This window comes from Nomascus leucogenys, chromosome 6, assembly GCF_006542625.1.
Source record: "Nomascus leucogenys isolate Asia chromosome 6, Asia_NLE_v1, whole genome shotgun sequence".
NCBI classification, from domain to species: Eukaryota; Metazoa; Chordata; class Mammalia; order Primates; family Hylobatidae; genus Nomascus; species Nomascus leucogenys.
The window spans coordinates 15,881,439-15,907,329 of record NC_044386.1 but is presented as its reverse complement, the minus strand read 5'-3'; the positions used below and the strand labels follow the sequence as shown (position 1 = coordinate 15,907,329).

Sequence of the window (25,891 nt, the reverse complement as noted above, 5' to 3'; positions counted from 1 at the left end):
TACTTCCTATTTCTAAAAGCCATTAAACCGACCAGCTTATTTATTCTTGTGGAATTTGAAATCCAACATGAGGAAACCTGTACCTGGCCCCACCTCGTATTTGGGAGCTGCATGTGTCCACGGTATTAAACTGTATGGCATCATCATGGCCATTTATGGAGTGGTAACAGTATCTTTTCATAGAGTGAGAAATGACGTGAGCCCATGGCAAATGTTGTCTCATAGTCCTTAGGATTTCTTTTTTTTTCTTTTCTTTTTTTTTTTTTTTTTGAGATGGAGTCTCACTCTGTTGCCCGGGCTAGAGTGCAGTGGCATGATGGCTCACTGCAAGCTCCGCCTCCTGGGTTCAAGCGATTCTCCTGCCTCAGCCTCTCCGAGTAGCTGGGACTACAGGCGCCCGCCACCATGCCCGGCTAATTTTTTGTATTTTTAGTAGAGACGGGGTTTCACTGTGGTCTCAATCTCCTGACCTCGTGATCCGCCCGCCTCGGCCTCCCAAAGTGCTGGGATTTACAAGTGTGAGCCACCGCGCCCAGCCAGCCTTTGAATTATTAATGAGTAATTAATATTGGGCTGTTGTCTACTAAGTAATTTTTATACACTGAGGCAAAATTTTCTATAATCTTAAGAAATCAGGTTCTTTCTTTGTACCAGCCAGACACACAGTTTACATACTCTGTCCTTTTTTGCTTTTTAAGGAAGAGATTTCAGATTATTGAGTTTTGGTTCCAATTAAATCTGGTCGTTTGATGTGCCTGTTGGTTTGTGGGAGTTCATTTGCTGAATTTACCTCCAGCCACAACATAATATATTTATTAATTATTCGAACTCTGAGATTACAATGTCTCCCTGAAAATCTCAGTGCCTTTTGTTCTCTCTTGCTGAATAGTCTATAGCTTGTCACCAGAACATTTTTATTTAATTTGGGTTCAAATTTGAAGGCGTGTATGTTAAAACTTTTTTTTTTCTTTTGAGATAGGGTCTCTGTCAGGCTGGAGTGCGGTGGTGCAATCTTGGTTCACTGCAATCTCTGCCTCCTGGGCTCAGGTGATCCTCCCACCTCAGCCTCCTGAGTAGCTGAGACCACAGGTGTGCACCATCATACCCGGCTAACTTTTTAATGTATTTTTTGTAGAGACAGGGTTTTGACATTGGTGCCCAGGCTGGTTAACTCCTGGACTCAAGTGTTCCTCCCGCCTCGGCCTCCCAAACTGCTGGGATTATGGGCATGAGCCATCAGGCCTGGCCTTTTTTTAAATTTAATTTTTAAAATTTTTTTTAAAGAGACAAGGTTTCACTTTGTTACCAAGGCTGGAGTGCAGTGATGCAATCACAGCTCACTGAAGCCTTGACCTCCTGGGCTCAAGCCATCCTCCCACCTCACCCTCCCTAGTAGCTGGGAATACAGGCATGTGCTACCATACATGGGTAAATTTTTTTTTTTTTTTGAGAGACAGGATCTCACTGTGTTGCCCAGGCTGGTCTTGAACTCCTGGGCTCAAGTGATCCTCCCATCTCGGCCTCCCAAAGTGCTGGGATAACAGGCATGAGCGACCACACCCAACCTCTAAAACTTTTTATTTTAAGTTAAGGAGCATAATGTTTCATGTTATTTCCTCTCAAGTCTGTGCTTGTTTTTAATCTCTTTATACTTAGAGATTAATGTATTCTATCCAACAGCAAAATTCCCAGCATTACTTACTATTTTCTTTTTTTTTTAAGAGACAGAATCTCGCTCTGTTGCCCAGGCTGGAGTGCATTGGCGCAATCTCAGCTCACTGCAAGCTCCGCCTCCCGGGTTCACACCATTCTCCTGCCTCAGCCTCCTGAGTAACTGGGATTACAGGCGTCCGCTACCATGCCCGGCTAATTTTTTTATTTTTAATAGAGACGGGGTTTCACCTTGTTAGCCAGGATGGTCTCGATCACCTGACCTCATGATCCGCCCGCCTTGGCCTCCCAAAGTTTTGGGATTACAGGCGTGAGCCACTGCACTTGGCCCCTATTTTTTTCTTTTTTAAACCAAAAAAAAATTTGATTTTGGTAAAATGCATGAACAACATTTATCACATCTGTTTTTAATGCATGGTTCGATAGCATTAAGTATATTTACGTTACCGTGCAGCAGTCTCCAGAACTCTTCTCCTCTTGCAGAACTGAATCCATACATTAAACAACAGCTCCCCATTTCCCCCATCTCTAGCCCCTGTCAACCACCCTTCCACTTTCTGTCAATTTGATTATTCTGGATCCTCATATAAGTGGAATTGTACATTTCCACTTTCTCCATCAATTTGAGTATTCTGGGTACCTCATACAAGTGGAATCGTACAGTGTTTATCTTTTTGTGACTGTCATATTTCACTTAGCATAACGTCTTAAGGGCTCATCCATGTTGTAGCAAGGGTCTGAATTTCCATCCCTTTCAGGGCTGAATAATTCCGTTGTATGGATATACCACATTTTTTGTATCTGTTCATTTATTGGTGGACACATGGGTTGTTTCTACCTTTTGGCTGTTGTTTACTGAATATTTTTTATACATGGTATAAAAAGTTTGAAAAAGCATCCTTGAGTTAGTGGCAATATGCAAAAAAGAATAAGAAAGTGCTTGGAGGGTGGGGGTTTAAGGAAAATCTTGAAAACAGCAGATGCAGGACATGTTATGAATGTATGTATGTTAGTTTTCTCTTGTTTAGAGTACTAAATATGGTCTAAGCCATAGGTTTAGAAATTTTTATAGAGTATGAATTTTTTCTTTTCAGAATATGAATCACAAAACGAGAAGGACCACAGCAGTAGCACCTACATTCTTACAAAGAGTCATGTTGGAATATAGCCATGTACCATGAAATGTGTGATCTTAGCCAGGCATGGTGGCTCATGCCTGTAATGCCAGCACTTTGAGAGGCTGATGTGAGCGGGTCAGTTGAAGCCAGGAGTTTGAGAGCAGCCTGGCTAATGTAGTGAAACCCCATCCGTCTCTACTAAAAATACAAAAATTAGCCAGGTGTGGTGGTGGGCGCTTGTAATCCCAGCTACTCAGGAGGCTGAGTCAGGAGAATCGCTTGAACCCAGGAGGTGGAGGCTGCAGTGAGCTGAGATTGCACCACTGCACAGCAGCCTGGGCAACAGAGCGAGACTCGGTCTCAAAAATAAATAAATGTGTGATTGATCTTTAAAAATCAGGAGCAGCTGTTTATATTTAAGTGCTCTTTCTCTACCCAACAAGCAGAAAGGGTCCTGAACATTTTTTGAGGAATTTGGGGAGTTCAACTCATGGTCCAGTTTAAAGCTATAAAGTAGATCATGGGGCACGAAGGATCGTCACGCATCAGAGGCAGGCAGCTTCTAGGGTGCACATAACTTTTATTTATTACTTACCTTAAAAGGTTGAAAGTTTAAACATCCTGAATTGCAAATCTTTTTGGAAAAGAATTTTTTTTCACTTGATGCGATATATGATGTGTAAAATGAAAAGCAAAATAAGAGCCTGGCTTGGTATCTTCTGTTACGTTAACCATGCATTCAAACGACCTTTCACCTGAAAACACTTTTCAATACCCCCTGACATAGTGGCCCTTGGAGGAAAAGCCTTTTATTCCACAGGAGATTTGGCGCTTCCTTCCAACATAGCCACGGGGGTGGCGCATGGCAAGGCTGAGAAAGACCCAGTGTAGTGTGGCCAAGCAGATGGGAGAACAGCGGAAGCTTAGGAGCCTGGGGTGGTTTCAGTGTAGATTAAAGACAGTGTCTTCCTCACTTGCTGTGGGCATCGCTTTTCTGGGCGGAGAGCCTGAATGAGTCCCAGAATCCTCAAGAAAAGATGAAATCAGGTTCCTAACTTGGGTAAAGAACCCACGAGCACATGCTGTATCCTTCAGAAGCTTCCCATCAGGATGGGAACAATCAAGCCTTTCTTGCCTAAAGCAGCAAAAGTCTGTTATTAATATTTATGCAGAATTTTACAAATATATTTTTAAGTAGAGATGGGGTCTTCCTACATTGCCCAGGCTGATCTTGAACTCCTGGGCTCAGGCAGTTCTCCCACCTTGGCCTCCAAACGTGCTGGGATTATAGTCATGACCCACTGTAGCTGGCCGGAATTTTAAATTTATTGACAATGTGTAGTAATGAGGGACCATATTTTTTTCATGGTAACTCACTAGGCTGACTGACAGATGAAGCATGCATTTTATTGTAAGAGTCAGATACAAAGATCAATATTATTGTAGGAACAGTGTGCAACCACCAGAGCTGTGCTGGTCATTGGCCATGATTAACATCTTCTGTAACTAAACCAACTGGATGGTTTTGGTCTTTCACTCTTGAACTGTGTGCTTTTTGAGGCCATCTGGTAAAGTGTTCTGTTTCACAGCATGCCCGATTATCTTTTCTTCTGAAAGATGGTGACTCAGCTATCGATTGGTGGCAGTGGTGTGGGGTGGCAGGGACTCGGCTTAGCAGAGGAGAGTATCCCAGTGCCTTTTGTGAGCTGCATGACCATCAGCAAGGATGCTACATAATTCTGCAGAGGCTGTGGGCTGCCTCCACAGGGCATCCGCTGTTAAGAGTCCTTTCTCAGCCGGGCACAGTGGTTCACGTCTGTAATCCCAGCACTTTGGGAGGCTGAGGCGGGTGGATCACTTGAGGGTCAGGAGTTTGAGACCAGCCTGGCCAAAATATAGTGAAATCCCATCTCTACTAGAAATGCAAAAATTAGCTGGGCATAGGGGCGCACACCTGTTATCCCAGCTACTTGGGAAGCGGAGACAGGAGAATCGCTTGAACACGGGAGGCGGAGGTTGCAGTGAGCCGAGATGGTGCCACTGTACTCCAGCCTGGATGACAGAGCGAGACTCAGTCTCAAAAAAAAAACAGTTATTTCTCTTCTAAAGCACTGCTGATTCTGGTGGAGAGGACCTGTGGACATTGATTTCTGGGTTGCATATGTTGTCTGTAGTTGCCACAGCTACCACATTATCATTCTGAAACATTTAAAAACTATTTCACTGGACAAGGTATGGTGCGAATTACTATAAAAAGTCAAGCACGAGACCATTTTGGATGTTGCGTCTTCACCTTTGCTAACAGGCTTCATGCCACTTTGTCTCCTACCCTCATTCAAAGCCCATGTCGTCCACACTGTCAGAACGAGCAGTATCTTAAAAGGATGCTCTGGCCGGGCGCAGTGGCTCACGCTTGTAATCCCAGCACTTTGGGAGGCCGAGGCGGGCGGATCACGAGGTCAGGAGATCGAGACCACAGTGAAACCCCGTCTCTACTAAAAATACAAAAAAAATTAGCCGGGCGTAGTGGCGGGCGCCTGTAGTCCCAGCTACTCGGAGAGGCTGAGGCAGGAGAATGGCGTGAACCCGGGAGGTGGAGCTTGCAGTGAGCCGAGATCGCGCCACTGCACTCCAGCCTGGGCGACAGAGCGAGACTCCGTCTCAAAAAAAAAAAAAAAAAAAAAAGGATGCTCTATGGCTAGTGAGGTTTCCCAAACCAGGAGGAGGAATATGATTTTAAAAAAATGATCATTGTTTTGAAGAAAGCTCTGTAAGAAGTTTTAATAATGGTTTTGTGAGTAAATCAGTGTCTTAAGAAAGAAGGGCTCATCTTAGAATTTTACAGCAACCATACAAACGTGTCATGAATGGGGCATGCAAAATGATATGGGCATATCATTTTTTAAAAGGTGTGTTAATGATGGGTGAATATCCTAATAACAAATTAATTAAATTTAATAATAAGCTTAATGCCCATGACTGTGGCTTTCACCCTCTGCTTGTAACTGAGGAAGAGGATTGGCGTGTGCTCAGTTGAGCCCGCCATGTTGATTGTTGGCAGTGTTGACTATTGCTTGTCAGCTTCCTCTGACCTACCTGGCTGCATAAAGAGTGACAGTCCTGTCAAAGCAGGGAAAAAAATGAGAATGTATTTCGCAGTAAAAATGAACATTTTTGATACTTAGCAGAAAAAAAACAACAATAATATAAACAACTATCAAAAAGGTAGAAAACAAACATGGCATTTTAAACAAAGTAGTGGAAGGGGCCAGGCACTCACAGCCTCAAGTATTGTCTGCCTGCTGCCTTACCTCTGCAAATGTTACATAGAAGGAGGCACTGGAGTGTCTGTGGTCCAGGCACTGATAGAGGATGGAGGCATCCCAAGGAGTAGGACACTTTTTTTTTCTTTTCCAATTCCCATCTTTTTTTTTTCTGGCCAAATCTTCCCCATAGTGCTCCGACAGCACAAAATGGGCTTTCTGGAGAGTTGATGTTTCCAAGGACCTGAACATTTACTCATAAAAGCACCAGATCTTTTTTTTGCTAATTAAGGTGAAACTCATTTAACATAAAATTAACCATTTTAAAGTGTGCAACTCAGTGGCATTTAGTACATTCACAATGCTGTACAACCAGCAACTCTGTTTCAGTGTGCTTTCTGCTGCCAAAACAGGACACCACACACTGGGTAATTTATAAGGAGCAAAAGTTTACTTGGCTTATGGTTCTGGAGACTGGCAAATCCAAGAGCATGGCTCTGGCATCTGGTGGGACCCTCTTGCTGTGTCATGGCCTGAGGCATCACATGACGAGAAAGCTTGAGTGTGAGATAGAGAGAATGCATGTCGAACTTACTCTTTTATTAAGAGCCCACTCTGCAATAACTAATTCACTCTCGCAATAATGGCATTAATCCGTTATGAGAGCAGAGCCCAATGACCTAATCACCTCTTATTCACCTTTGTAATCACCTTCCTAATACTGTTACAATGGCAATTAGATTTCAATACAAGTTTAGGAGGGGACGAACATTCAAACCATACAGGCTGTATCTTAGTTCTATAATATTTTTATCACCTCAGGTGGAAACCCTGTACCAGTGAAGCAGTCACTCCCCTTCCTGCCACCGTCTGCTCTTAGCAACCACCGATCTTTGTTTCTATGGATTTAACCTATTCTGGATATGTGAACTTTTGTGTCTGGCTTAATATGTCTCCAAGGCTCATTCACATTGTAGCATGGATCAGCACTTTATTCCTTTTTGTGGCTGAGTAATATTACATGGTGTGGGTATGCCACATCCATTCATCTGATGATGGGCCCTTGGCATTGTTTGCACCTTTTGGCTGTTGTGAATGGTGCTTCTGTGAACATGGGTGTACAAGTGTTTGAGTATTTGCTTTCACTTCTTTTTGATCTGTATCTAGGAGTGGAATTGCTGGGTCATATGGTAATATCTTTTATGTGTTTAACCTTTTTTTAATCTTTTGCTTCATATTATTTCCAAAACACATTCCAGGTTGAGTAACCCTTATCCAAAATGCTTGGGACCTGAAGTGTTTTGGATTTCTGATATTTTCTCTGATTTAGAAATATTTGCATGATACTTACCAGTTGGGCATCCCTCATCAGAAAATCTGAAATCTGAAATGCCGCCATGAACATTTCCTTTGAGCATCATGTTGGTGCTCAAAAAGCTTCAGATTTTAGAGCATTTCAGATTTTGGTTTTCGGATTAGCGATATTCAACCTCTATAGACTTACGTATATTTGAAAAGTTACACTGAACATAACAATACTTTGCTTGATGTTCCTGGCAGATACTATGAATATAAAATATTACAAATTGCTATAATATGGTATAGATGCTCTCAGGATGTTTGGACTTTCTGTCTAGTTTTCTTGTTGTTTTTTGTTACCCTCCACCAACCCTCCTGGGTGTATGCATCCCTGATGTCCTTTTTGTGTGTTCAAATTTCCTCTTCTAACAAAGACACCAGTCAGATTGGATTAGGGCCCACCCTAATGGCCTCATTTTAAGTGAGTCACTTATTTAAAGCCCCTATCTCCAAGCATAGTAACATTCTTAAGTACTGGGGATTAGAGCTTCAGCATGTGAATTTGGGGAGAAGGCATGAATCAGCCCATAACAGCCCATAAAGCCCTAGACACACTGCACGAGCTTTGTAAAAGTTGGTTGGTGATTGATGGTTGCTGGTGGTCCCAGGATTCTCTGCTCCCACCCCTGTCTGACTTACTTCCCTAGTTGTGTCTGTGCCTGGAAACCAGGTAACCAGAGTTAGTATTTCCTGTAAAAGTGCAAGTGAATAGTTATGTCCACATGGAGGCCTAAGGCATTAAGCTTTGGTAACTCTGTAGCCTCTATTTTTTCTTTCTTTCTTTCTTTCTTTCTTTCTTTCTTTCGTTCTTTCGTTCTTTCGTTCTTTCGTTCTTTCTTTCTTTCTTTTTCTTTCTTTCTTTCTTTTTCTTTCTCTCTCTCTCTTTCTCTTTCTTTCTTTCTTTCTTTTCTTTCTTTCTGTCTCCTTCTTTCTGTCTCTCTCTCTCCTTCCTTCCTTCCCTCCCTCCCTCCCTTTCTTTCTTTCCTTTCTTTTTCTTTTCTGTTGTGTTCTGTTCTTTTACTTTCCTTTCTTCCTCTTTCTCTTTCTTTGTTTCTTTCTTTCTCTCTCTCTCTCGCACGCTCTCTCTCTTTCTCTCTCGCTCTGTCTTTTTTCTTTCTTTCTTTTTTTTTTTTTTTGACAGAGTCTCGCTCTGTCACCCAGGTTGGAGTGCAGTGGCTCAATCTTGGCTCACTGCAACCTCCGCCTCCCAGGTTCAAGAGATTCTCCTGCCTCAGCCTCCCGAGTAGCTGGGATTACAGGTGTGTGCCACCAGGCCTGGCTAATTTTTTATATTTTTAGTAGAGACGGGGTTTCACTCTGTTAGCCGGAATGGTCTTGGTCTCCTGACCTCGTGATCCTCGCGCCTCGGCCCCCCAAAGTGCTGGGATGACAAACGTGAGCCACTGTGCTCGGCCTAATACCTAGCATTTTCGAAATGGTGACATTATCTTTTAAAAGCTGTAGCTAACTCTGCATAGCATAAAATTTGCCATTTTGACTATTTTAAAGTGTACAATTCGGTAATATTAGGTACATTCACAGACCTAGCACTTTGGGAGGCCAAGGAGGGAGGATTACTCAAAGCCAGGAGTTTGAGACTAGCCTGGGTAACAAAGCAAGACCATGTCTCTACAAAAAAAATTAAAAATTAAAAAAAATAATAATAAGGACATTCACAATGTTCTGCATCCACAGGTACTAACCACTTCCATAACTCTGTCGCCCAGGCTGGAGTGCAGTGTCACTATCTCGGGTCACTGCAACCTCCAGCTCCTGGGTTCAAGCGATTCTCCTGTCCCAGCCTCCTGTGTAGCTGGGATTACAGGCACGCACCACCATACCTGGCTAATTTTTGTTTTTTTATTAGAGACGGGGTTTCACCATGTTGGCCAGGCTGGCCTTGAACTCCTGACCTCAGGGGATCCACCCGCCTTAGCCTCTCAAAGTGCTGGGATTACAGATGTGAGCCACCAGGCCCGGCCCACTTCTAGAACTTTCCCATCACCCTAAACAGAAACTCTGCACCCATTAAACTGTAACTTTCCTTCTCCTCCAGCCCCTGGCTACCTCTCTTCTCCTTTCTGTCTTGTCACTTTTAAACTATGCTATTTCACAGTAGCCATTTGATGAGACAGGAGACTGGACCTGGCCAGTCCTTTGTCCATGGGAAGGGATTAAGATTGGCGAGGTCAGCGGGGAACAGGGATCTGGGCCTGGGCCACCTCACCATCTTCCTTCTCTTGTTTCCCTTTCACTGCCATCCCCCTTTGAAATGGCTTTATTCATTTGTCCAGAATATCAAGATTTGGTACCCAGAAGATGCAGGCACAGTGTGCACCCACAAGACAGAAGCCGTCTTTCCCCTGGTGCACACTCAGTGGGTTTTGTTGGAGCTCATCCAGTGGCCTGGGTTAGAAGTGACACATCCCTGTCTCACCCTGTGCTTGCAGACCTACATCGGCTCCATCCTGGCCTCCGTGAACCCCTACCAGCCCATCGCCGGGCTGTATGAGCCTGCCACCATGGAGCAGTACAGCCGGCGCCACCTGGGTGAGCTGCCCCCGCACATCTTCGCCATCGCCAACGAGTGCTACCGCTGCCTGTGGAAGCGCCACGACAACCAGTGCATCCTCATCAGGTAACAGGGCTCACAGCCAGTCGGGCTTTCCCATGGCCCAGGAGTCCCTCCGCGCACCCCCAACCCCAGCCTCCTTAGGGCATTAACCAGAGAAAGCTTTTACAACCGCCTGAGTTTCTCCGACAGAGTTTTCTGTTTTGAATGGCATGATAACTTCAGCTTTCAGAAGGAGCTTACTTAGCAAAGCAGATGGACCGTGTTGCTTGGCTCTTGTCCTCAGAATAATTATTCCATTCTGTTCCTTTTTAGAAAAAAAAAAACATTTATTTGCCTTAATTATTCTTTGATTTATTTCAATGATGAGGCATGGTCCTATCTGTTTAAGGAAATCTTGCATAGTTCTTTCAAATTTAAATGTTTTATATACCCTACAGTGCTACTCACAAGGCTTACATGTGTGAACAAGGTTTCTTTTTTCTCTACTGCAATAAAATAACTCTAGATAGAATCTCCCAAATTTAGGAATTTTTAATGATAGGGTGCTCTTAAAGTCTACCTTTGAATTAGCCACAGAAGAGGGGCTTACTGTGTGTATGTTAAGGGCATAATTATTTCAATATTTTTTTTTAGTGGATGAGAAGGCACTTGGCATGTCTGTTTTAGCTGAGTCTTCCTCACTTTTACAAAGAAACTATTAGGAGCCCCAATATCAGTTCCTTTATTACTAGGAACTGTCTAAAAAAGTAGTAGAATTTTTTTTTTTTTTTTTTGAGATGGAGTTTCGCTCTTGTTGCCCAGGCTGGAGTGCAATGGCGCGATCTCAGCTGACTGCAACCTCCGCCTCCTGGGTTCAAGTGATTCTCCTGCCTCAGCCTCCCGAGTAGCTGGGTTTACAGGCGTGGGCCACCACCCTGGCTAATTTTGCATTTTTAGTAGAGACAGGGTTTCTCCATGTTGGTCAGGCTGGTCTTGAACTCCCAACCTCAGGTAATCCACCCGCCTCGGCCTCCCAAAGTGCTGGGATTACAGGTGTGAGCCACCGCACCCGGCAAATATTTTTTAAATAAATATTTATTGGCCGGGTGCAATGGCTCACGCTTGTAATCCCAGCACTTTAGGAGGCTGAGGTGGCTGGTTCACTTGAGTTCAGGAGTTGGAGACCAGCCTGGCCAACATGATGAAACCCCATTTCTACTAAAAATACAAAATCAGCCAGGTGTGGTGGTGCACGCCTGTAGTCCCAGCTACTTGCGAGGCCGAGATGGGAGAATCACTTTAACCCAGAGGTGGAGGTTGCAGTGAGCCGAGATCACACCACTGCACCCCAGCCTGGGTGACAGAGTGAGACTCCTTCTCAATAAATAAATAAAATTTCTTAATTTTTATTACTAACATTCAAATTGACCTCATCGCATGTGTGCTATTGACATCCTGTTGGATCTTGTTACTTATTTCTATTGGAACTGTGCTCTAGTGATGATCACTACACCCCTGGGTGATATTCAAAGCAGACGTGATGAATGTCAGTCTCTTCTAGTGAGGTTTCCATGGAGGCGCCAAGCATTTCTTCATTCATTTCTCCTTCCAGGAGTTCACTCGTGGGGCATAGTTGTTACTGAGGAGCCACAGTCTTGTAAAGCTGCTAGTGTGAAAGAAGATTCTGACATCTGCTTCAGATGGCTTTCTAGTCCCAACTTGTGGCAACTTTGCTCTTGTCCTCAGAATAATTATATTATTTCCTCAGAATAGTTACTATATTATTTTGAGAGAAATGGGAAAGGGAAAGGAAAGGGTGGTTTGGCTTTGGCAGAGGATGTTGGCGCGGGGGACACTAAAAAGACCCCTCTCTCCGGATTTCCGATTCAGTGGAAGTAAGACCACAGGAGACATATGGACAGCCATATGTCAGCCTAAGACTCCCAGCCAAGTGGGCCTGTGAGCACTGCAGCTCCGAATCACACAGACAGACCCACCTGGTCATGTGTATAGCCAGGTAACTGATGGCCATGATGACTGTGGAAAACTGATTCCCAGATGGTGGAGAAAAGCAGGCAGGTGCTGCCTTTCTCCTTTCACCCCAGAGCACTTAGAGCAGCACCCCCTGCTCCTGTGGGGAGGGACTGGGGTCGGGGGAGGACAGAGGTGCCAGAGGAGGCCCCTCTGAAACCCTGGGGCAGCGAAATGGATGGAGAGTGTTCGCAGTATCCCATGTGAGAGCTGATTGAGGATGGGTAAGAAATAATGGCTCATGGTTTCTGAAGGGTTCTGTGTGTTGGTCTCTGTGCCAAGAGCTTGCCAGGCATCAGCACATTGAAACCCCTGACAGCCCTTTGATGTGGGTGCTCTGTGATGGTATATCTGCAGGTGCCACACGCGGAAAGCCATTTGCAGGGGGTGTGTTCTTCTCACTGGCAGTTTTTACCCGTTATCTTTTTTGTAGTTCCTTTTTTTTTTTTTTTTTTTTCAACAAATGGGATTACATGTATATGAACAGCTGAATTCTGTCTCTGTCTCTCTCTCTCTCTCTCTCTCCCTCTCCCTCTCCCTCTCTTTCTCTCTTTCTGTGTGTGTCTGTGTATGTGTGTGTCTAACAGGAGGGGAGCATATGGGCAGATGTACTGTCTTCTCGTTACCTAAATTCTAACAGGACTAATAATGTGTTGGGCCATAGAAATAACTTGGATAGAGGGACTGTCAGTGTATTCAGTTAAACAGATAGGGATCATTACGGCTTCCAGTTAATCGAAATGAAGCAGCTGCTTAATATAGAAACAGCTTTTAAGATTCACATACCCAATAAAACAATTTAATCTGTGACTAGAACCAGTATTTGTGGGCTTTTCTAAATGACTTCATAAAAGTTCCAGAGTTAGAATTTAAAGATCATTATTTCAGCATACAGAATATAATTTAAGAAGATTAACAGAAGGGAAGAGAACAATCCTATTTTAAAAGATCAAGTTGGTGTCCACACTTAGATCCTTAAATAATTGCCATTGATAATTGCTTGTATTTATTACATTCAGTGGAAAAAATGAGAGCATGACTAATATATCACTTGCTAGACAGAGCCGCCAAAGAAGAAAGCAAAACATCAAATGAGATCATTGTGCATATATATATGTGTGTGTGTGTGTGTGTGTGTGTGTGTGTGTATGTGTATGTGTTAAAATGGAAGGAGGTTGGCATTTTCATGGTATTTAAAAATAAGGGGGAGAGGGGGGTGGATCCCAAACAGAAAGCTGCAATTATGCAATGCTGATGTGAACAGAGTAACTGTATTTATCTAAATTAATTCAGGAAACAGAGACTTTAAGAATAGATTTCTCATTAAAATGTGTTTTAGTTTTAATAGCTCTCTTCAGCAGTTTTTTAAAGTGGGGGTTGAAGCTGTGGGAATTAAGAGAAAATGGAATATAGAAATAGGAGTTGCCGGACATAGGCGTCCTGTTTAGATTTCCTTGGGCATGATCTGCCCCCTGCTGGCTAAAATGTGTTTTACTACTTTAAAAACATTCTCATGCTTGAGAAAATAAGCCTGTTTGAATTATATAGGACTTCATAGATCAATTTTTCTCTCGCTTTATAAGTGAACATCGATTGGATAGGCTCCTCTGCTACTTGGTGGCAATGCCAGGTCCCTAGGCTTCTAGTCCAAGCCTCTTTCTTTGATCTCATTTTCAAGGTTGCTGCCTCTCTTAAGGTCTAGTTTTAATTTTGCCATTTTTGTGTACATTTAAATGAATGCTCATGCTATTACAGTTTTGAATATATGTGTATATATATAAATATATAAATACATATATATATATAAATTTAAAACTTACTTGAATTTTCCATCTCATAAGGTCAGTGTTTGACTTTGGTTGATCTCTAGTACATTTGACATTGACTCTAGTTTTTCATACACTGTATAGGCCAGACAGGGTTTAGTTTATTATGGTGTATTAGTCCGTTTTCACATTGTTGATAAAGATATGCTCAAGACTGGGCAATTTACAAAAGAAAGAGGTTTAATTGGACTTACAGGTCCATGTGGCTGGGGAAGCCTCACAATCATGGTGGAAGGCACGGAGGAGCAAGTCACGTCTTATACGGATGGAAGCAGGCAAAGAGAGAGTGAAGAAGATGCAAAGGCAGAAACCCCTGATAAAACCATTAGATCTCATGAGACCCACTCACTACCGTGAGAACAGCATGGGGGAAACCACCTCCATGATTCAGTCGTCTCCCACCAGGTCCCTCCCACAACATGCGGGAATCATGGGAGTACAATTCAAGATGAGATCTGGGTGGGGACACGGCCAAACCATATCATGTAGTCTTTGCAGTATGTATGACTTCTTAAGGTATATAATACAGACAAGGCCTGTGGCTAATTCATCTTTGCAGCCTGGTACCCAGGACAGTGTCTGGGAGAGGACCAGCATTCAACAGTTGCCAATCAAAGGATGAATATACAGAATGACTGTTGGTTCAGGATCTTTGCTTGCTTTGTGTGTTTTGGTTTTTCAAAACTTGAGTGATTTCTACTTAACCATGTCCTGGATTGATAATTGAGTGTTTGGTCTTTTTCTATTTCTAGAAATACATTTAGAAGTCATAGTGTTAGAATGCTGAACAAAACTTGCATTCTCGATTAGAAAGGCACCAAGCAGAATAAGGCATGGGGGCGTGCTCTTGAATATAGCAGATGAAAGAGGTGGAGTGGGAAACGCAAAGAAAAAGGAACTGAAATTCGTCGAGAAGACTTATTCTTGTGTATTCCTCAGAGGGGCCCAAGAGGCATTTTCTGTAGGGAAGCTGAGGCCCAGAACTGTTTGGTTGGCTTGCTGAAGAAACTTTAGCTATTAGCAACAAACATAGGATTTGAGCTTCAGTCTCTCTGCCTGTGAAGTCTGTATTTCTGTTTTTTGTTTGTTTTTTGAGATGGAGTCTTGCTCTGTTGCCCAGGCTGGAGTGCGGTGGCACAGTCTCGGCTCCTCCTCCCAAGTTCAAGCAATTCTCCTGCTTCAGCCTCCCAAGTAGCTGGGGTTAGAGGCGTGCACCATCATGGCTGGCTTTTTTATTGTATTTTTATGATAAGAGGTTTCACCGTGTTGGTCAGACTGGTCTCCAACTCCTAACCTCAAGTGATCTACCTGCCTCGGCCTCTCAAAGTGCTAGGATTACAGGCATGAGTGAAGTCTGTATTTCCAGAACAGAATCCTGCTTTCTGGTACAGCTTCCAAACATAAGGGCTTTGTTTGGCTTACTAAGACCTTTGGACTTAATCCTTTAGGCAGTAGAGAAGTTTCCCAAATTCATCTAACAATTGAAGGAGTGATGCGATTTATATTTTGAGAAAATCATGTGGATCAAGGGAATTGATTTCTAAGTAGTGTTATAGATGCCAGCAAAAAGTTTTCTGTAAAGAGCCAAAGAGTGTGTATTTTAGGCTTTGTGGGCGAAAGCACCTCTGTTGCAACTAATCAACTCTGCCCTTGTAGTGTGAAAGCACTCAGATAGTATGCAACGCACAGCCTTCACTGTGTTCCAATAAAACTTTATTTATAAAAACAGGCAGCAGGTCAGAGTTGAGGACCATTGTTTGCTGACACATGGGCTGGATCTAGAAAACTGCCAGCCTTGATGTGTGCTGCTGGGAGGCTAGCATGTCCTGTGCACCAAAGGCCCTGCTTGTATCAGATTCCTTTTCCTTCAGGTGCGTCATGGATCCTTCCTCTCTGCTTGCCCAAGGACATTGCTGCATCTCTGAGCCTCCTTGCCCCAGATTCTTTGACCTCTCTCTCTACTGGATTGTTGACATTATTCAAAAACTTTTAGTATGTTCCATCTTGGAAAAAAAATACAAAAGATGCTCGTTTAGTTCCACACCCTCATTCAACTACTTCATCTCAGCAAGCTGCCCCCATGCCCCCCACCATGGTGCCCCATCCTATATTTCTTCCTAGCTCTCCATGGCCGCTCCTCAGCTCCTCAGTCATTTTTCACCTGCTGTCTTCTCACCCACCTGCGTTATCTTCTCTGAGTCTGCAGGACTCTCCAAGTTTACACACCCTTAACTTCTCATTTGAGCCCCAGACTTAAGAACTAGTGCCCCTTAGGTGTCATCACTGAGATGTCTCAGGGTGGCATATTCTAAAGTCAGTGTCACTTTCTCCCACAAACTTGTCCCTCCTCTTGTGCTTCCCATTCTCAGCCAGTAGCCTCTCCATCCTACCTGAGATCTGGAAGTCATTCTTCCCCCACCAAGTTAAGGTAAACTTACACACGGTAAAGTATGCCAGTCGTAAGTATCCAGTTTGATGAGTTTTGACAAATGCACAAACCTGCTGGTACCAATTCCTGGATCATCATGCCGGCAAACTCTCAGGGGCCCCAGGAGTCATCCCTGATGACTCCCCGTCACTTGCTCCCCCCCAACCCCCGGCCAGGCCCCTCAGCAATCCTGTCACTTTCCCTCCAGTCTTTCTTGGGCCTCTCACTTCATCTCTGTTGCCCCTGCGGCCCTTCCCATATCACCCTTTTGGTCTCCCTGATTCTTCCCTTGCCTCCTTTCTGTCCATTCTCCACGCAACAGTCAGAATGATTCTTTGGGGCCTGGGGGCTCATGCCTGTAATCCCAGCACTTTGGGAGGTCGAGGCGGGTGGATCACCTGAGGTCAGAAGTTCGAGACCAGCCTGGCCAACATGGTGAAACTCCATCTCTACTAAAAATTACAAAAATTAGCTGGGCGTGGTGGCAGGCGCCTGTAATCCCAGCTACTCGGGAGGCTGAGGCAGGAGAATCGCTTGAACCTGGGGAGGTGGAGGTTGCAGTGAGCCGAGGTTGCAGTGAGCCAAGATTGCGCCACTACACTCCAGCCTGGGAGACAGAGCGAAACTCACAAAAAAAAAAAAAAAAAAAAAAAAGAACAATTCTTTAGAAGCTTAAATCTGATGATGACACTCTCCTGCTTAGGAACTGTCTTGTGACTTTCCATTGTGCCTACAAAAAATTCTCACAATTTTTAATGCAGCCTGTGGCCCCCCATCAGTGCTTTGGGTTCGTTGTCACATTTTCATTATTACAGTTAGAAAGTTTTTTTTTTTTTTAAACCAGCGAAACAAAACAATATAAGCCCCTTTTGATTAATCTGAATGAACACGTTTTTGCCAAAGCCTGTGTTTGTGTTGGCCGGCCTGCTGGCACAAGGCATGGAACTGTAATTGCCTTGGGCTAATGAGGACCAAGTGGAACTGCAGGCGGGAGGAGAAGGAGACGGGTTAGACAGAAGTGTACTACCTGCAGAGTCTGTGACCTTGACATTAGTATCTCAGGACATCTGGCATATTTCTGGGTTTTAGCAGTCTGTGAGTTATTTAATTATATTTCTTCTTTGCCCTGTTGTTTGTAAAACACTTCCACAGCCCAATATATGAGTAGACACCACTTACCTCCTGGTAGAGTCCTATCTGAATTATGTGAGGCTGCTTTCCAGAGTAGCAGTTCTTCAACCTGGCTTTGTAGTAGAATCATTCAAAAAAAAAAACAAAACAGGGTCTCGCTCTGTCACCCAGGCTAGAGCGCAGTGGTGCAATCTCTGCTCACTGCAACCTCCGCCTCCCGGATTCAAGCGATTCTCCTGCCTCAGTCTCCTGAGTAGCTGGAACTACAGGCACCCGCTACCATGCCTGGCTAATTTTTGTATTTTTAGTAGAGATGGGGTTTCACCATGTTCGCCAGGCTGGTCTCGAACTCCTGACCTCAAGTGATCTCCCCGTCTTGGCCTCCCAAAGTGGTAGGATTACAGATGTGAGCTACTGCTCCCGGCCAAAAAAAAAATTTTTTTAAATACAGTTGACAGAGTTCTACACCCACAGGTTTGGACGAGGGACCTATTAGGTGATTCTAACGTGCAGCCAGGGTTGCGAGCCACCATCGTAGAGCTCTGTGCAAATCTGAGGGTTTTTCCAAGTTTTACTTGCACAGCTTGAGTATCCCTTCTCCGAAATGCTTTGGGCTAGGCATATTTCAGCTTTCAGGTTTTTTCTAATTTTTTTGGATATTGGTATCTTTGCATTATACTGGCCAAGCATCCCTCATCTGAAAATCTGCCCCAAAGAACCCCAAAGAACATTTCAGTATTTCCATTGAACTTCATGTTGGCACTAAAAAAAAGTTTCAGATTCTTGACCATTTCAGATTTCATATTTTCAGATTTAGGGTTACTCCACTGATATAATGCAGATATTCTCAAAATCCAAAATCTGACATCAGAAACACTTCTCATCCTAAGCATTTCAGATAAGAGATCTTCCACCTGTCTAAGAGATTGACAGAGATTGATACCCATGACTTGGTCCATCTCCAGCCATATTTTTTCTCAATGTGTCGTACACTCTTCAAGCATCTTTACGACGACGAGAATCCTGGGTTTTCTTTCTTTGACTAAGCCTCTGCTGTAGAGTTTGAAGAGTATCGTATCTTCTCCATGATTGTATTTTTGCCATATTCGGTGAGCCAAGGTAGGCTGACTGCTGTAACAGACAACCATCAAATCTTAGGGGTATAACACAGGGATGGTCTATTTCTTGCTCCTCTCACAGCCCCTGGTGGGTAGGGGAGGGACTCGAATCTACTCTGTAGGTTTCTTTGCTTGGGAGATGTACCATCTCTGAGGACACTTAGGTGGCAAGTGAAAGATGGAGCCCAGAGGACCATGAAGGGGGTTTTTAGCTACCAGGCATAGAAGTGGCTGATAGCCCCTTGGCTCAGTTGTTCAACTGGCTACACTTGGTCCCCTTGTTACTGACTGCCTGCCAGGTTTTTTTTTTTTTTTTTTTTTTTTTTAATTTTTTTTTTTTGAGGTGGAGTCTGGCTGTGTCACCCAGGCTGGAATGCAGTGGCGTGATCTCCATTCACTGCAACCTCCACCTCCCAGGTTCAAGAGATTCTTCTGCCTCAGCCTCCCATGTAGCTGGGATTACAGACGTGCGCCACCACGCCCGGCTAATTTTTGTATTTTGAGTAGAGACAGGGTTTCACCGTGTTAGCCAGGCTGGTCTCAAACTTCTGACCTCAAGTAATCCACCCGCCTCAGCCTCCCACGGTGCTGGGATTACAGGCACGAGCCACCGTGCCCGGCCTCTGCCTGCCGTTTTTATTCCAAGGGAGTGTAAACATTTTTGGCTTCTGTGTGCCCGAGGTTAAAGAGGTAGGTTGAGGAACACATAACATTGTTTCTGCGTCACCATTTTCACTAGACAACTTATCCCTCTAGTTTTTGTTTTAATAACTCAGCCACCAACAGCTGCCGCGTCAATATAGCTATGTTTTAAATATGGAAGATGATTTAAATCGTTCCTTGAAAGTGTCTCCCTTGGTTTCTGTGAGTCATTCCATGCACTGTTGTTGAATGCCTCCTGCGTGCCAGGCACTGGGCCGAGCAGGTGCCAGTTATTCAGTGTATGCTAAGCTCTATACTGGGAAGATTCTGGTGGCTGGTAAGGGAAACCCCAACTAAAGGTGGCCTAATTTATGCTGCCTTTTACTATTTTAGACTACGTGAGGCAGGGCAGTTTCAGGGATATGGATTCAGCCCCCGCCCCCGCTGGGCTTGCCTCTGATTTTCTTGGCTTTTGCTTTATGATTTCAAGCCAGGTTTAGATCCGCAGATCTTTGTTGTCTGCCGCAAAGGGGACACTTCCGCCCAGTGTCGTGTGTGTGTGCAGACCTCCCTTAGGAGCCCACAGTACCCTTGACATTATGACATTATGTCTTTGTAGAATTGTGACACTGGCCCCTGCCCAGGCCTGTCGCTAGCAGAACAGGTGAAAGGACCGTGGTTGTCTAGACCAGTGGAGATCCCTGGGACCCCTGCACCCAGCCCGGCATGTTGGCGTCATCTCTGAGTCATTTCCTCTCTTTTATTACATGCAATTGATTCACGTATTTAGCAAAATTCCTCTTTCCTGATAACGTCCCAGCTCTTGGTACTCCACAGGACTTCTCTTTAGAACGCAAAAGGGGCTCATCTGCCTATCCCACCATTCAGCGGTTGTCAGCGTGCTGCCTCGTGATGGCGTTCGTATGGCTGTGCTCTTGCTTATCCCTTCAGTTGACCTTGCTCTTAAGTTTCCAGCCTCTTTGCTGCTTCTCTTCTCTGCACAGCACCAAGCGTGGTGCCATATGCCAAATGGATGGGGTTTCTCCGTTCAAGTCTCTCTCATGTCCGTATCTTCCTCTCCATCTCCAGCCTGGTTAACCGCGTTTGGGACCTGGCCACCGCTGGCCTAGACAGTGGCAGCAGCTGGTCTCCCGAGGGACCCTTCGGTCCTTCTAGAGCTTTTCCTCCAGAGCTGCGTTTTTTACAGGTGACCTTGATGAGGTCATCACCTCCCTCCAGCTCCTGCACTTGCCTCTGAAGCATCCAGCTCAGCCTTAGCTCATCTCCTCTGCCGCCTTTCATCTCAGCCCAGCTGACCTAACCAGACCTGGATCTCATTCTCCCATAAGAATCTTTCCCAGCTTCTGTGGCTTCTGTGCTTTCTTGGCCTGACTCATGTTTGCTGGTCTTTTAAGGCGTAACTCATCCCTTACGTACTTCTGTCCTGTGCCTCCCTTCCCTCTGGATTTTTTGTTCACTTGTCCTTAACTATCACTGACGTGACCTTGGCAGGACTTTGGATCAGGCCGACCTGGCATTAAGAGTCCAACTCGGACACTCAGCCGTGCTGCCCTCATGGGATTATTGTGGGAATAACGTGAGTTAGTGTGGGTTGTGTACCTGCAGGTTCATTGCCTTGTCCCCTCAATATTATTCGTGAATGATTGCATTTTTATTCACGTGTACCTGCTCTAAGTTTCCCAGAAAGATCATGTTAGCTCATGCATTTAAGCAAACGTTTACACAACGGAGGTGTTTGGGATGAACTAGTGAACAAAATGAAGATCCCTCTCTCCCAGAGCTTACCTTCCCTGTAAAGCACCATCCATCTTGTGACCTTTCCTTAGGAAAAGGTAGTTCTGTTTGCCTCATTTGCCAAAAGAGGCGAGTAAGGCCAGACATAGTGTGGCCAGCAGGAGAAAGGCCTTTTGCTTTCTTTTAATTCAGCTCTTTGGAAACAGGCATTTTGATCTCCCTTTTCCCACCTTTCTACCATTGTTCCTTTGAGTAATTATAGTGCCATTGACCAAAGCTGATTTTTTTTTTTTTTTAATTATAGTTAGAAGCACAAACTTTTCCATTTTGTCTTTCAGTGGTGAAAGTGGGGCAGGTAAAACTGAAAGCACTAAATTGATCCTCAAGTTTCTGTCAGTCATCAGTCAACAATCTTTGGAATTGTCCTTAAAGGAGAAGACATCCTGTGTTGAACGAGCTATTCTTGAAAGCAGGTATTTGTTTATCGATTTTCTTGTTTCCAACTAATAGGATTCACTTTCCTTATGGCATGGCTTATTTAAAGAAGAGTTAAAATTAGTTGGTCGCGTTTCTCTTTTTCTTGACTTCTCTTTTACAATTCCTTATGAAAAGGTCTTGCCATGCACATAGTAATATCTCATGAACCCAGCAACAACTCTTTCCACCTCTTGCCCCTTCATCATCAGGCCAGGTCTGAGATGGGGACTGAGTGGCACCCAGTGACCGTCTGCAGCCTCCTTCCTACACGAGAGCCTTTGACTCCGGCTTCCTGTGTTTTTGAAGCACCCAGGTCAAATAAGGCACTTGTATTGGAGTTTACGGAGAAGAATAAACTTGACTAGCTTTCTGGAGGCCTTGTCAGCAGCAGAAATGTCAACCCCCAGCCACTGTGTAAAAGGGGGCTTAGCGTGGAGACAAGCAGGGTTCAGTTCAGCATCCACCGTTTGGAGGCTTAACACGAGCAGAACGGGCCTCTCGTGTGCAGAAGATGAGTGATGCATTCTATATAACAGGGAGCCTCAAAACTTAGAAAGAGGGCTAGGTGTCACCCGAGTTGTTGTATAAACTATGTCATTGCCTGACAGATGGTTTGTGCCTTACAAGACTTTAGAGCCGGTAGGGACTTTATGCACCCTATTATTTAGAGATTTGTCCAGGGGTCGGCAAACCACAGCCTCGTGCCTATATCCTGCAGCCTGTTTTTGTTTTTTGTTTTTTAGCATGTAAACACTCCATTTAAAATCGTGGTAAAATATACCTAGCACTAAACGTGTGTTAACTATTTGTCAGTGTCCAGCGCAGTGGTGTTGGCATTAAGTACATTCATGTTATTATGCAACCATTGCTGACATCTGTCTCCAGAACTTCATCTTCCTGTAATCTGTTTTTATAAATAAAGTTTTATTGGAACCCAGCCACACTTATGAGTAGTATTTACAGCTGCTTTTAGGCTATAGTGGCAGAGCTGGGTAGTTGCAACTGAGACGCCACAGTCTGCAAAGCCTAAAAAGCCTTACTGTCTGGTCCTTTCCAGAACAAGTTTGCCGGCCCCTGATCTAGTCAGACTCCATCTTACACTTGGAAAAGACCCAAAGAAATTAAATGAGTTACCCCCGGGACATAACAACAAATAGGTGAAATTTCCAGGTCTGGAACTTCTTCAGTTTCTATAATTGGGGTGGGCTTTTTCTGTGCAGTCCCTGGATTGTGCATGTAAGGCCACACTCACTTGTGCAGGAATGAGCCGTTGCGGTCCCCTTAACTGTGTGGCATCCATTGGCAGCACAGCTGTACTCCCTATGATGGATATGCGGATAAGCCCATTTCAACAAGCGTTTTGAAAATCTGGCTCTTCCGGAAGTAAACATTGCCACCCTCAGTCCTTTTGGTTTCAGATTTTTCTTGCAGTTGTATATTTTGACATTTGTGAGAAGTGCTATTGCTGTCTTCAGACCCACCCTTACTAACGCTGTCTGCTGCCCTCACTGTCTTCACAGCCCCATCATGGAAGCTTTCGGCAATGCGAAGACCGTGTACAACAACAACTCTAGTCGCTTTGGGAAGTTTGTTCAGCTGAACATCTGTCAGAAAGGAAATATTCAGGGCGGGAGAATTGTAGATTGTATCCTCTTTCATTTATTTTTTATCTATAGTATTTGATTCTCTAAGTGGAAACTGTTCTCACTAATTATAAGGATTGAAAAAGAATGTGAAACATTTCTTTCTCTGGTTCTTTAATGAATTAGAGCAGTTAGTTATTGCTGTAATGTTAGTATACCTGCTAATTTTTTCTATGAGATGGACATGGTACATGTGCCTATAGTTACAGCTACTTGGGAGGCTGAGGCAGGAGGACTGCTTGAGCCCAAGAGTTAGAGGCCAGCCTGAGCAACATAGCAAGACCCTGTCTCTTAAAAAAATAAAATAATTTTTAAAAAGTATTCTGTGCGGCCGGGCGTGGTGGCTCATGCCTGTAATCCCAGCACTGTGGGAGGCCGAGGTGGTCGGATCACTTGAGGTCAGGAGTTCGAGACCAGCCCGGCCAACATGGTGAAACCCCACCGCTACTAAAAATACAAAAATTAGCCAGGCGTGGTGGCGTGTGCCTGTAATCCCAGCTACTTAGGAGGCTGAGGCAGGAGAATCGCTTGAACCCAGGGAGCAGAGGTTGCAGTGAGCTGAGATCGTGCCACTGCACTCCAGCCTGGGTGACAGAGCGAGACACTGTGTTAAAAAAAAAAAAATTATTCTGTAAAATAAAGAACCGTATTTGTTTTATAAATCTCTGATATAATTTCCATAATCTGAAACATTGAATTCATCATTAAACCTCAGGTATTTGTTTGAAATCAACTGTGTCAGTTAGTTTGGTATCTGACAGGGTACCATGTGTCAGCCCTGGAATTGGATTTAGATGAAATAGTCTATACTTTGTTTGCTTGTCTGTTGGCACTGGAAGCTTCTGTGTCAAAAGAACAGGGAACTGTAATTATTTGAGCCCCAAAGAATAGAAAATGAAAGACTAGGTGAGCATGGCATAGCTTTATTTTTTTCCTTGACTTGCCATTGCTTTTCACATGAAGATTTATTAGAAAAAGTAAGTAAACGTGATTTAATCCACATTTTCTTTCATAATAACAATTTTCAGGAATTATTGGTTTGTGTGAATTAAGCACAGGAAACATCTCTGAATATAAATCTGATTTATCTTCCCAGAACCGAGTAGTAAGGCAAAATCCTGGGGAAAGGAATTATCACATATTTTATGCACTGCTGGCAGGCCTGGAACATGAAGAAAGAGGTGAGTGGGATGACAGCTGGGTAATGCAGACTAGCAACTCATTTTCCATTTAAATAGATGTCAGTAAATGAGAGAATATCTGTTTTAATGTTGACATTCCACTGATAGCAATGAAATGTACATTATGCAAACACCAAAAAGATGCTGAATTTACAGTAGGGAGAATAATAGAGGGAGAAAATTATCAATAGAGAAACCTTGGATTTTTTTTTTTTTGAGTCTTGGTACAGTTTTAATGTAAAGGATGTTTATGGAAAATACATATTACAGCTGGTTTCACTTTTCAACCACCCTGAATAAAGTTAATTTCTAAATATTTGATTTTTTGCCGGGTGCAGTGGCACACACCTGTAATCCCAGTACTTTGGGAGGCCAAGGCAGACGGATCACTGGAGATCAGGAGTTCAAGACCAGCCTAGCCAACATGGTGAAACCCCGTCTCTACTAAAAACATAAAAATTAGCCAGGCATGGTGGTTCGTGCCTGTAATTACAGCTACTCAGAAGACTGAGTCAGGAGAATCGCTTGAACCTGGGAGGCAGAAGTTGCAGTGAGCTGAGATTATGCCACTGCACTCCAGCCTGGGTGACAGAGCTAGACTCCGTCTCATTAAAAAAAAAAAAAGAAAAAAAAATTTTTTTAAGAGAAAACAATAAAACAGGATCCTCATCAGTTGTTCTTTCAGTAACATGTTTTTAATCATCTCATTTAGTTTCAGTAATTGTTTTTTATTTTCCCTAGATGATAACTAAGAGGGAACTTTATTATCTTTATGGGAGACTGTTAGGAGCAGAGAATTATATATATATTTTAAGTGAGAGTGAAAACTCTGAATTTCGTCTTGTCCTGGACAACTGTGACATCATGTTTTTCTTTGTCTTTTTGTAGAAGAATTTTATTTATCTACACCAGAAAACTACCACTACTTGAATCAGTCTGGATGTGTAGAAGACAAGACAATCAGTGACCAGGAATCCTTTAGGGAAGTTACTGTAAGTTACTTTTAAATGTTTTCCCTATTAAGATATCAGATACCCTATTAAGAGTGACAGATTTCGTTTTCTGTTTCAAAATATTTTTTTAAATAGAAATAGAAGTAATTACATTTGGACCAGTGGGTGAGAATAGGTATTTCCTTCTTGTTCCAAGTTCTAGGCTGAAAGGGATTTGAGGACTCTTCTTTCCTTAGATGATGAGTGAGTGAGTGTGTCATTCAGGGCAAATGGGTGGTTTACTTGGGACAGTGTGTTCAGAAAGTGTACCTTCCATCCCCAAAAAACCCCCCAAATGATGGGCTTCACTCTGGAACCAGCAGATCCTCCATTTTGGGGCTTACAAGTAAGATTTCTTTGAAAAACAAATTCTATAGCTAAAAACAAATCTGCCAGCCATTGGACCAGGTGACTGTTGTTGCAGAATTTTGCTCCTTTGTTCAGCTAAAACCTGGGGTCTTGTCACACAATCAGGAAAACTTAGGCACACGGACACCTTGAAGGGTGAGTACAGCAGGGTTTTATTGGGTGAAAGGAAAATGGCCAGGTGCGGTGGCCCATGCCTACAATCCCAGCACTTTGGGAGGCCAAGGCGGGCGGATCACAAGGTCAGGAGATCGAGACCATCCTGGCTAACACAGTGAAACCCCGTCTCTACTAAAAATACAAAAAATTAGCTGGGCATGGTGGCGGGCACCTGTA

The 25,891-nt window shown here is 43.8% G+C and overlaps 1 protein-coding gene across 1 annotated transcript in view; it reads left to right on the top strand.

Moving 5' to 3' along the window:
- The window catches only part of MYO10 (myosin X), a 274,349-nt gene that overhangs the window by 128,296 nt on the left and 120,162 nt on the right, over nt 1-25,891 (top strand). The window contains exons 4-9 of the mRNA XM_003263177.3: nt 9,862-10,049; nt 21,235-21,369; nt 22,894-23,018; nt 23,980-23,993; nt 24,113-24,197; nt 25,086-25,189. Coding sequence (XP_003263225.3) covers nt 9,862-10,049; nt 21,235-21,369; nt 22,894-23,018; nt 23,980-23,993; nt 24,113-24,197; nt 25,086-25,189 — 651 coding nt within the window. The remainder of the gene's footprint in view (nt 1-9,861; nt 10,050-21,234; nt 21,370-22,893; nt 23,019-23,979; nt 23,994-24,112; nt 24,198-25,085; nt 25,190-25,891) is intronic.